Genomic DNA, 13,110 nt, shown 5'->3' on the forward strand with positions numbered 1-13,110 from the left:
TTTGATGATTAAGTAGCATATAAATTCTGTTAAATAAATATTACATATCTATGTGCATCACAGAGACTCTGCCCTCTGATCCCGTGATCAGCCAGAAACATGCCAGGGAGGCAAACTGCTGCCTCAGCACCAGCCTGGCTGCTTCTGATTCTCTTCTGTTCCAGCTCCCACCTTGCTGGCAACCGTCCAGAGAGAGGCTGCGAAGCATAGACAGGAGTTCTCTCAGGATTGCAAGCCAAAGAGTTTGGGTGGAAGAAAAAAGCGGGGGGCTTGCCTGGCCTCTCCCCAGTCCTTCCTGTGTTGCTTCTGCTTCACTGTTGCTGCCGGCTGCCCTTTGCTTCCCGCCATATTTATGGGATTTCATGGGATGCATATGTTGTATGAGGCCAGATAATCCTCAGGCACATGGCACCACATCTCACAAACTCTCAATATTCTCTCCCTCCTTCCCTTCCCCCCTCTCTCTCACACACCCTAAATAATTCCTCTCCACCTACTTTTTTAGTTGTATGCATAAACATTTTAGCCATTGCAACAGATGCATCTGCAAACATGTCTAGCATACTTGTCAGGTAGCCAGAGCTGCCCAAAGCTCATTGTTGACTGCACAGTCCTTTGCAAATACAGGCCCTTTAGCTCCAAGGACAATGAGCATCCATGGATATGTGGTCACAGGTTCATTGCATGGTCAACTGTACACGATGCCTCAGCAAGCCAGTAGCAAAAACTAAAGCTTAGATTGGCTTCAAAGTCTTTAAACGAAGCCTTATTTGAGCTACAAAATAAGGAACGCAAGACTTTGGCCCAGTGCCTTGCAAAATACTGCTGCATTCTAGTATATTACTGAATGCATATATTATTCTAACTGCCTTTAAAAACATACTGCAGTCCAGATTAAATCATATTAGATGGATAATTCTATGTTGCATCTAACTGGAACATTTAAATAGACATAATTATATGGCACCATTGGGGGGCCTGTCTGGATGAGAATGATAACATGATTCCTTGCTTGAAAGATTTAACAAATTAAATGGAAAAGATACCCCCCCCCAAAAGGTAGCAAGCAAAAGTTCAGAACAGGAAAGAAAAATATTGGAATGTGCCATGTTCCAAAATAGAAAATGTTAAAATCAAGACTGGACCATCCTTTAGAGGAAAAAGGAGAAGGTCCACTTGTACGCTGCTGGAGTAGAAGAGGAAGCCTGTCTGCATAACTGGATCTCACCTGTAAGGAGGTGCCAAGGGGCTGAGGTGTGTGAAGTGGTTCCTTATTATTTTAATTGTAATTTTGCAGTTTGTTTTAAAATGCTTTCATGCCATATTCCACTTGGGGAAGGCAGCTTAGAAGTCTCTTCAGCAATCCTCACGGGGAGAACTTTTTCTCCTCCTCTAAAAATAGCAGGTAATCCAAAGAAGCTGAATATATAGGAAAAATCAGGGCAAACAAAGGGAGCCTCCCCCCCCCCCAAGTGCGTGGACTGGAAGGTGCTGCCACAGGTTTAAAAGGGAGGGAGACAGAACCATGGAGGAAAAGCCTATCCGTGGCTGCTTCCCATGAGGGCCTCCAATTGGTGTGGAACATGTGAGGACATTCATGTACAGCGGTACCTCTAGTTATGAACTTAATTCGTTCCGGAGGTCCGTTCTTAACCTGAAACTGTTCCTAACAAGAGGTGTGCTTTTGCTAATGGGGCCTCTTGCTGCCGCTGCGCTACTGGCACACGATTTCCGTTCTCATCCTGGGGCAAAGTTCTCAACTCAAGGTAACTCTTCCAGATTAGCAGAGTTTGTAACATGAAGCGTTTGTAACCTGAAGCGTTTGTAACTCGAAGTACCACTGTATTGCAAATGGGCTTTGCAGAGGCATCTGGCTTGGCCGCTGTGAGACCAGGATGCTGGACTAAAGGGGCCACTGCCTGATCCAGCAGCCAGGCTCCTATGTTCTTACGTGTTTACACCAGGCCTGGCCAGCGCAGAGGCTGAAGATTGCCTGCTATACAGGGGCTGATGTGGCATATCCTTTATCCTTTCTGGTCCAAAAGGAAGGGCTAAAGTTAGCAGCCTCATACACTACACCATTTCACTAGGTTGGGCTCTGGCTTCTCCACACGAGGCCCCCTCAACCCTTGTTTCTTCCACTTACTGATGCTGCATACCCTCCAACACTCCTCAGATGAAAATAGGGACATTTCTCCCTCCCTCCCACTGACCCTCCTCACCCCCCCCATTGTTTGTGCCCCCTGCAGAGCAGTTCCACCACCACTACGCCAACAGCAGGGCACATGTATCCTCCACCACCCTGAGAAAACCCCTTAATCCCGGTTTTATTTTATTCTTTGGTAAATTTACAAAAAGAAAAACACACACTAATAAATACATTTTAGAAAGGGGCAAGATTAGGTGCAGATGCACAAAGCATTTTTTTTAAGCAAGACTCCTTGTGCTCGGCTCCCCCTTACTCCCTGCCCTCTGCCTGCCCCTCAGAACTGGCCTTGGTGGCAGCAGCTTCTCCCGTCCTCCTCTCTCGCTTTCCATATCATAAAACCATTGGTGGTTTGGGGGGTTGGGAGTGGATGTGCCTTGAATTCAGTTAAAAAATTGTTCATGAGAATCCACCCTAAGTAGTTTTTTGGGACAAATTGGCTTTAGGTTATGGATGAATAATGCTGGCAACATTTTTAAAAAGATCTGTTCTGATGGTGCTGGTGTGGGAATGGAAATTTAAATGAAATGGTTGCATATTAGTCATGCAGCCAATCTATTCTTCTTGGCTCCCTGCTAACACCTGCTCAGTTGTAATATTCTTATGCTACCCACAACATTACCTGGAAAGAGTTCAACTTGCACACAAAGGAGTTAGATAAAATCTGCAACGAAAACCCCAGAGCAACCTCAGAAGCCCCCCCCCCCCTTCCCGGTAAAAGCACAATTTCATCTCACATCTTCAGCTTAGTTCCAACTCCAACCTTTCCCCCAAACTTTAGTTATGGATCCTTTGAAGAAATGATTGCTTCCTGCTGGTAGTCAGCCATGACCATTTTTTTCAGCTTCAATAAATAGCAAGATGCTATCTTACTCTCATCTTGCCACTGGTCCAAGGATGACTGTTGCCAAGTCCAAAACACTGAAACCGTTCTGAGCAGAAAAAGTAGGGAAATTGTTACAGTCGATTTTTGTTTTTGTTCCATAATTAGGCAGTTCTATGCTTTATTCTATTTATATTTCACCTTCTCCCAAGGGATCAGGGACTTATGATAGCATAAAGTATCAAAAGAGTTCCCAGTCCAAAAACTCATTACTTGAACATAGCAAAGCCGATCACTTCTCCCTTGGTCTTCCAAAATGCAGATCTTCATAAACCGTCCAGTCCTACTGGTGGAAGTTGCCAACTTCAGATTTCAAAAATTCTGCTACGCAGGCAGGACAACGGTGGGGCCCACATCAGGTCAAAGCCTGGATTCTGGTACAGGGTGAAGAAGCTGTCCAGGTGGTCATTGGACTTGACTGTCCAGGGCAATTTCTTCAAACAATTTTTGTGACTTGTAGCTTTTCTGACCCAGTGGTAGTTAGCTCTACCCAAGTTGCCTTTAGAATTAGTCCAGTGTAAGATGGATGTCCAAAACATAGATCAGATCCCAGAGGCTAAGAAAAATATACATATGCATAGTGTTTCACAGTGAGACCAGGATCTAAAATAATAATTTCCATCTTTACTGCACCTTGCTTGTTTGACCCTTGCAATGCGACACAAGTGAATTAATGTTCCATATTTGTCTTTCCCTTCTCTCCCTCAGAGTCAGACATGAGAAGACAGACACTGTTCGCTGCATTAAGTCCTGCCGACCAAATGACGTCAACTGCATGTTAGATCCAGTTCACACCATTTCCCACACGGTCATTTCATTGCCCACATTCAGGGATTTCACGAGGCCTGAAGGTAAACGCTTTCCCTCACTCTGTAGAAGTAGCCTATGAGATAAACATCCCAGAAGCTCCACCTACAGAAAGAATTGCTAAGAGCCAAATGCATAGCAAGGCTGAGAAGGTCTGGTCTTCTGGGCAGCCCAGGACCTCCAGACCCATTGCTGGGTTTGCACCCCAGAGAGTCCCCCCCCCCCCAATGCCCCTGTTGCTGGAACGTAGCACAGCAGTCATATAGCAGGGGACCTATGCCTAAATTGCTTCCTTTTATGGTTTTATTTTATTTCAGGTATTAATATACTGTACTCCTTTTCAGGCTGACTTCAAAAAGCGATTTACATAATATTATTACAACAATAAGTATCAATGAAATGGAAAAAATGTTGTAGAAGTTGTTGTTGTTTTACAAAAAACACAATAAAATTGAAAAGACCCTGAAGAGGCTGTAATGGCTTTTTCTCTCCTCCTCTCAGGGCAAGATGGTTCTGCAGAGTTGCAGATGATGGGGGGAGGGAATTAATTAACACACCTGTGCAGGTTCTAGGCCAGGGGGAGGCAACCTAAGGCCCGGGGACCGGATGCGGCCCAATCACCTTCTCAATCCAGCCCACGGATGGTCCGGGAATCAGCATGTTTTTACAGGAGTAGAATATGTGCTTTTATTTAAAATGCATCCTGGGTTATTTGTGGGGCATAGGAATTCATTCATTCCCCTCCCCCAAATATAGTCTGGCCCACCACAAGCTCTGAGGGACGGTGGAGCGGCCCAGGGCTGAAAAAGGTTGCTGAGCCCTGTTCTAGGCTGCAGGATGAGGCTCTGTCATTCCAGGGTCTTAGTACTCCTCTTGCAGTATTAAGTCACAGCTCCTGCCCTTCCACCCCAGCAAGACTTTTCTGTAAGTCTCATGAAGGAGAAGACAACCTGAAGTATAATCTTGCTTTCTTATTTCTCTGCTTTAACTTTTCTGATTTGCAGTTGCTGAATAGGTTGTACTGCAGTGATTTAAATGTTTTATTGTTGCCATTTTTAACTTACTTCCAATATCTTTCCCCTCAGAGATTATTTTCCTTCGAGCCATCACGCCAGCATACCCAGGCAACCAGGCAGACATCATATTTGACATCACCGAAGGAAATCTGCGGGATTCCTTTGACATCATCAAGCGCTACATGGATGGCATCACTGTGGGTGAGGAAAAAGTTCTCCTATTATTATTGAATTCAAGGGAATAATCAATAAACATTGGCTTATTGCATCCTTTATTAATTTTTATTTATTTATACCCATTATATACACCTAGCCTTTAGGGTTACAAATCCTACAAGGCATCTTTCAAGCAAATTAAATAAATAAAAATGAAATCACAATATCAAATCAAATGATACTTTTTGCCTCCCCTGTTTGAAAAACAACGATATTTTTCTGTTCAGTGCCACCAAGTGAATGTATGGAGTACACAGGCAAAGCTGAAGAAGCTCAAGCATGTGTATCTCTTTCCTAAATTGTTGTAATATTGTTACTGAACAAAAACAACACAAGAAGCTGCATGGTGATCTGCAATTATCTAGAGAAGGAAAACCTGTGGCTGTCTAGATGTTGCCGCGATAAACCTCCAATCACTTCTGTTCATTGGTCATCCAGCCTGAGGATGATGGTGGGGTTAGCTATTGAGAAGCAATTGTATTTTAAATTGGATTTTTATGCTGTATATGTGTATTCTTAATTAATTGTGTATACCACACTTCATCCATAGATCTCAGGGCGGTCCACAGCATAAAAATACAAGATAAAAACACAAAACACACAATAAAGACAAGAACGAGAATGAAACAGTAACCCTCCCTAAGAGGCTTCAGTGTAAGCAATGCACATATCTACTGAATGTGACTATTCCTACTAACGTTGTCGCTGCTGCTGCTGCTGGTATCTGGGCAGACCAGGCTGCTATTTTGTGCACATTGCAAGAGTTGGACTAGTTATCTTGGTGATGGTCACATAACAAGAGTCCTTCTGTATTTTTGCTTTGAACTTATATGGATATTAGTTTCTTGAATAAATATTGCTAGAAGCTGCACTGGGGTGAAATAGCTGCCACACAGAGAGAGTTACAGATAGGTAGCCGTGTTGGTCTGCCATAGTCAAAACAAAAAAAATCCTTCCAGTAGCACCTTAAAGACCAACTAAGTTAGTTCTTGGTATGAGCTTGGTATGTATCTGAAGAAGTGTGCATGCACACGAAAGCTCATACCAAGAACTAACTTAGTTGGTCTTTAAGGTGCTACTGGAAGGAATTTTTTTTGTTTTGACTATGGCAGACCAACACAGCTACCTATCTGTAACTGGAACTATGGAAGGCACCACATTGAGCCGCATGACACAGAGAGAGGACCCTTTTGTAGCTCAGCCTGAAGGTGGCGCTGTTGGCTTTCCTGTCTTGTAGCAACCCAAATCCTTGTAACATAAATCTAGGTTTATTTCATAATTTATCGAGCAGAAATGTGAGGCTGCATGCCAAGAGGCAACATGTTAATGCAGGCTTATAAGCTCCCACGTCTTAAACAGAGTTTGTTGATGAAAACGACAGTTAAATAACTGGAGGGTTGTTTTGTGTTTATGATAAAGATTATGTAAAAATGGTGGACGGGGTTCTTTGCTTTCCTTATTTATATGCTACTGGCCTGCTTTTTGCTGTGATGGGTGGGGCTCTTTATTGTATTGTGGTCAATGGAAGGACTTGTGGGTGCTCCTGGAGAAGAAGGTATTTCTCTCTGTGACCTGAACCTTGTCTCTCCTCACAGCATCTCTCTCAGGCTTCCCTCTCTTCACCAAGAGCACCCACAAGTCCAGGGCCTTAGCTTTTCCCACAGAAGTGAATGGCAACCATTCGCTTAAACAGGATAAAAAAGAGCTCCACACAGGATGCCAATCCCTACGCTTTGCCATCCCAAACCTTTGAAAACCAGGCCTGCTGTTATCTGCATGGCTTTGCAGAGCAGCCGGTGGCCCTCCAGGCTCAGGAACTGGAGCCCAACATCCGGAGGGGCACCAGGTTGGGCAATGCTGGGCTACGGCTTGAAACTTTTAGATACTGTTTAAAAATTGCCCCACGTTTCTGTCCAAAATTTGACATCCACAGTAGCTGATAACAACTGGAATAAAGCAGACAGAAAAACTATAGTAAGGATCGAAGGACCAATTTCTCCAAAACTCCCCTGAGCTGCCAGCCAGGAAAAGAATCAAAGATGTCAGTAGCTGTCCTCCTTCCCTGGGATGTACGATGGAGGTGCAGCTAGAGACTGAAAAAGCACTTTCACGCATGGCTGTCTGGCAAATTTCAGTCAGCAGCAGGAAAAGATGATCAGATCTCTGATGCTGAGGGCAAGAGAAGCACATGGCATGGGAAGAGGCAGTTCTTACATCTTGAGTAGTTCTTTTTATCTGCATTAACCACTATAAATGGCACCCAAGGCACCTGCACAAGTTGAAAATGAACAGCTCCTTCAGGTGACCCGTTTACTGAGCCTTTATCCTGATTTTATGCAGCAGTTATACAATGCCTGCTCTTTATTGAACATCCATTCCAATTGGTTTGTTGGGAGATTATACATTTTACCATCAACCAATCATTTCCCCACGATACATTTTAATGCATTTCCTCCTCCCTTTTCTAACTGTGGAAGGTGGTGGTGTGCTCTCCCCCAGTGGATTGCTGCACCAGAGTGCTTTAATCCACTTCAATTGCACAAACTGATATTGTCCAGAATGCAACTGAATCCTTCCTGAAAACCAGTAACAACCAGTACTTAAGAGTTACTAAAAGCCAACAATAAAAAGCAGCAGCCTGTTGAGTGAAAAATGCCCCACAAGCCAGATCAGTCCACAGGAAACATCCTTAGAACACAAATGTCTTCGCCTGATGGCAAAATACTGTTCAAGGGCAGGGGAACAGGAGAGATTGGTTTCCTTGGGGAGTGCATTCCACGATGCGGATGCCACTTTGAAGAATGGCCACTCTGTGCCCTCCTCACTGAGCTCCCCTGGTTGAAAGAGGGGAACAAAGAGGAGCTTTGTAAGCCCAGATGACTATCATACCATTGGTTTACAATATATACCGATATGTAAACAGACATTTCAGGTTCTGTCTCATTGCTTTCTGCTGTATGAGGATCACTCTTTGTTATTTTTGCTTAAATGGCTCAATCTCTTCGCCTGACAAGCTCCCCTTCCAGCTGGGGTTGCCAGGTCTCCCAAGCTCCGATGGTTAAAGTTCTGGAGCCTAACTAGGGAAGAAGGGGTGCAACACAGCAAATGGCCAGAGATATTGTCTTTGGGATCAGTGGGCAAAACCCCACCACATTTGGGGGCTCAGGGCAGAGCCTGATGGAAATGGGGTAGTAGATAGGGAACACCTATACAACTATGCTTGGCAAAATTATCTGTCTAGGTCGTCCATCCCCCCCCCCCCCCCAATATTCTAAGCTTTGGCACAGAAAACAGTTTCTGGGGCTAAGCCCTGGTGAATTTTGGCTGTGATTTATCTGTGCATTTATGATAATATGAAAGGCAAGGCCTTAAAGCCAAGCCCTCAAAATTTAGCTCCCTTTAGCCTAGGCTGGTGATGGTCACAATATACATGCTGTACCAGGCTGGGAAAGAACTAGACGTGCCGGATTCTCCCGCTGATTTCTAAGCTTGGGTTCTGAGACCTGGCTGGCCCCTTTGCAAGGAGCCCCAAAGTTTAGCAGTTCATTCTGCAAGATATTCCTTGTAGCCTTAAATCACGGCTGAACCAGGGGAAAGGGTAAACAGAAGTAAAGCCTCAGCTTGTTCTCCTTAAGCCTTTTTACAGACTTTCTGCTACATACCTTTTTGTTTTGTTTAGTTCCGCCCCCCCCTCGTACCTTTTAACCAGCTGTCAGTGAAGAATTCGTTTTCAGCTTGTACAAAAAGGTCCTATTAAAGCCTGGGGTATTAGAGAGCACTATGCAGCTTTCCCCCTCTGCTCTGTGTTGGGGTTCTGTAATACCACCTGTGTTCAGGCAGGGCATTCAACTGCAGGATGTTTTCTCTCCTCTCCCCCCCCCCCCCAACCAGGCACTTACACACTTACGTTTGGTTAATGGAAAATGAAACTTTTGCCCTTGAACATTGCTGTTAGTAGGAAACTTTTTCTGAAACCAACACCGTCAGGATATTATGATGGGGCTCACATTCGGAGAATGCCCCTATAGCAGGCATATGGCATTCTAGAAAAAGGAGATGTCAAGTGTGTTTTGGAACCCCTTTTCCCAGTGTTGCCGCAGCAATCAAACCCCAGGGCTCTTCCTGCTTCCTCTGATCCTGCCTCTTTTCACTGGGAAAACCTGCTTTTTACCACTGAATTGGATCAACGCTTGCTCCGATTCAGCGGTCAAGTGTGGCTATTCCCAGGGAAAAGAGGTGGGGCAAAAGGAAAACCACTCTGACCCATGCCTAGAAAGCAGGGGACATAGTGGTAAACCTCTCAAACTTGTGCTTTTTAGTGTAGACAGACAAATCCAAAATCGTATTAGGAGAGCATTTATCGAATGCAAGAGGAGACAGTGGCGAGTCAATGGTCCTCTACATCCACGGCCATCTGGTTTTGTGCCTTACTGTTCCAGGGTTCAGTTTAGGCACTAAAAACAGATACTGGCACTGCGCCCTGATGTGCTCTGGCATAAATTAAGCCCTGCAATTAGCCTTATGAAAGCATAGCAAAATAATTATTCCTCTCTTCATCTGCATAGCCAGAACTGTGCATAGGTATTAACTCTGCAGAGAAGGCACAGAATAGAGAGTGGGATGCTGAACTGAAGCTGAGTCAAAGGGCTTCTTCACACTTAGCAGGCTTTGTGTCCAAGTGCTTTTTTCCCTTGCCCTGAGCTTTCCCCACAATGCACCACTTTTTACCACTGAATTGGAGCAAATGTCAGTTGAGGATTTCCACGGATTCCCCTTTGCTCTGATTCAGCTTTAAAGACTGGGAAACTCTGGAGCAGAAAAGGGGTGCTTGGAAGTGGAGCTTTAACTAGCAGAACATGGCTGGAAAGAGCAGATCAAAGCTAAGTGTGACTAAGACCAAACTGGGGGCAAGACCTGCTTTGTTCTGTGGCATCGCCATTCCTAACGCGACCCCAAATTACCTGGAATGCTTAAAAGATTGTGCTGCCAAAGCAGCTGATCATGGAGACAATAGTAAGGAATATGTATGAAAAATAGCACAAAATAGGTGAAATCCCCAAATATATTTGAACTGCATAATCTTGGAACAAAGGAAATTGTTATGTACTAAGCTTGGATCCTAGAACAATAGGCAGGTAGGATCCTAGAATGCAACAACGGATTGGCTTGCGGGAGAAGACCAATCAGGCTCCAGGAGGAAGTTAATCAGCCAATCAGACGGGACTCATTGTGTAAATATGTATATAAAAGCCTGAGGTTTTTGTTTTTTGGGGGGGCGGGAATTCAATCACTCTTTTACAAGCTGCAATAAAGAGCATGAAATCACTGCACGACTCCCAGTATATTTCAGCAACATAAGCATTACTTTCAGTGCATAAGATGCTGCTCATCTGAGCTTTTTTTAAATGTAATGCTAAGTAGTGGGGACCCATGATTTTCAACAGAACCACAGTTTGTGGAGGTTAAATAACAACATTCTCTGCAATGTATCTTGGTCTCTTCACCTCCCCCCCAACCTACATTTAAAGGGTTTAAAGATGATGTAGAAGCCCCCTTCCCCAGTCTTATTCTTGGAATTTGGTCAGGGATTAGAATGCACAGCAGCGGAAAAGGATTCGTTCTTCAGAAATTCTGGGCTCTCATCTCTAGGTAATGATGGAGGGATTGTGCAATGGCTTCCAGGCCCAATCCTCTGGATTAGCCCTTTATTTTCCTTGGTAAATTGAATCACACAGACGTGGCCTGGTGTGCACCATGGTGCGGCTTATAGCCAAGAAATGGTCAAGGAGTGGTGCTTGCCACAGCCTTGGTGACATGAGTATGCTATTCAGTTATGAACAGGATCCTGCTCTCCCCCACCCTCCGCTCCCTCTCTTTGTGTCTCCCCTGAAACTAGAATTTGGGGCTACCCAGCTATATTGATTGGCAGTGGAATCAGGTAAAAATAAGCACTTCTTTACACAACGTGTGATTAGTTTGGATGGTCCACAGCTGTGAGATGTGGCAGTGGTGATGAGGTTCTTTAAAAAGGATAGGTCTATCAATGGATATTAGCTATGACAGATGGAACCTCCATGTTCAGAGGTAGTAGAGCTGAATACACTGTCAAAAAGACGTGGGTGTTGCCTTTATGCCTTTCCTGTAAACTTCCGAAATAGTCAACCTGACCACCGTTCAAAAATAACACTGGACTAGATGGGCCTTTGGCCAATCCAGCAGTTTTTATGTTCCCATGTACTGTGCCAAAGCTGAAATGACACTAAATAATGTGCAGCAAGGCTGTGTCTTTAAGGTGCCACAAGATTCTTTGCAATACGTGCAGTGTGGTTTGAACTCTCCAAATTCCATATTCAGCGTAAGGCTAATGTTCCATCAGCACAAGGATTTTTCTTGTGTTGTGTAATTTTCTCCCTCTCTCCTCTCCCCACGTGCCCGCTTAATCTGTTCTTGCACCCTCCAGAGCAGATTTAGAGATGGCGTCAGTGGCATAGCGTGGGTTGTCAGCACCTGGGGCAAGGCAAGTAATTTGCACCCCCTAACCCGTGGATTTGCACCCCCTAACCCGTGGATTTGCACCCCCTAACCCGTGGATTTGCGCCCCCTAACCCATGGATTTGCACCCCCTAACCCTAACCCCCAGATGTTGCGCCCGGTGCGGCCGGCCCCCCTGCACCCCCACGCTACGCCACTGGATGGCGTGGGGGGCAGGAGGAGGGGAAGTCCTGTTGCACTAGTGGGAATCCTTGCACTGGCTTCCACTAGCGGTATGATTCAGTTGAATATGGCCCAACACATTTTTATTAAGTATGTCCCAATTAGTGCAACCAAACTAACCAAAGCAAAATATTTCACGGTATGGTGAAGAAAATTAGTAAATCCAGAAAGCTGAGTGAGACATGAATGCAAACACAAATGCTGCATTAAGAGCGTTGTCCCATCTAATTGACATGGTCTGTGTGTGCTAAGATGTCAGAGTCCACTTTTGGCACAAGAAGGAAACAGGGGTCTGCAACATCAACTGATGCAATTGGCAGCTAACATTTAGCCTTTTGGTTGGCCAGTTTTTCCCGAATAGGTTCCTGGCTCCTGCTTTTGTATAGTTCAAGTGATCTGCTTGCTTCACTTCAGATCTAGTGGCCTCGGGGATCCTGTGCTGGATTCCAGGTCTAGATTCTGGGAGGATGCTCTGCAGCTCCGCATATTGCCAGCTCAGGAGTATTTGCGAGGAATGAGTTAAACAACCGAATGGCTCTTTTAAGTTTAAGATGCAAGGTTATTAGCAAACTGGCTAAGTGATACAAAATACAAGCAGAAACCAGACATGAAGGTGAACTGCCTGAGGGGCTGACATATTTTGAAGGCGGGCAAGAGGGAGGGAAATGTAATTATATCTTACAGCAACATAAATGAGCCAAAAGAATACCTTCAGCATCTGTCTGCAGTACCAGAAATCCCGATGAGGAGAAGAGTGAGAAGACAAACAATGCTAAGTTTAAAACCAGTGCCCTCCTAGCACTTGCAACAAGTAATGTTAGATAATCTCTATATTTTCCCCATTCTTTTTGGAATTTTTGTTTAGATCATCCCCTAATTGTACCTGTCATTTTGGCCAATTCAAGGTAATCAATAATTTATCTTGCCTCTCTTTTTTTGTTGGTACTATCTCTTTTTTCCAATTAAGATTCTCGCTACTGATGTTGCATACAGGAATATTCTCTTATTTTCATTTGCAATGTTGGAGTCTAATATGCCCAGCAGAAAAGCTTCTGACTTTTTTTTTTAATAAAGGTTTGTTTAAATATTTTCTTCAGGTTATCATATACCATATCCCAGAAGCTCTTAATTTTATTACAGGTCCACCACATGTGTAGCAGCGTCCCCTCTGCTTGATTACACCTCCAACACATTTTGGATTTTGTTTTATACATCTTGAATATTTTGCTAGGTGTTATGTACCATCTATAAAACATCTTTAGAAAAAT

At 44.3% G+C, this 13,110-nt stretch overlaps 1 protein-coding gene across 1 annotated transcript in view; it reads left to right on the plus strand.

Moving 5' to 3' along the window:
- The window catches only part of FBLN1 (fibulin 1), a 53,972-nt gene that overhangs the window by 31,815 nt on the left and 9,047 nt on the right, over nt 1–13,110 (plus strand). The window contains exons 15-16 of the mRNA XM_081913299.1: nt 3,798–3,940; nt 4,982–5,113. Coding sequence (XP_081769425.1) covers nt 3,798–3,940; nt 4,982–5,113 — 275 coding nt within the window. The remainder of the gene's footprint in view (nt 1–3,797; nt 3,941–4,981; nt 5,114–13,110) is intronic.

The sequence above is a fragment of the Podarcis melisellensis genome, assembly GCF_964234715.1.
Source record: "Podarcis melisellensis genome assembly, chromosome: 5".
In the NCBI taxonomy this organism is placed as follows: Eukaryota; Metazoa; Chordata; class Lepidosauria; order Squamata; family Lacertidae; genus Podarcis; species Podarcis melisellensis.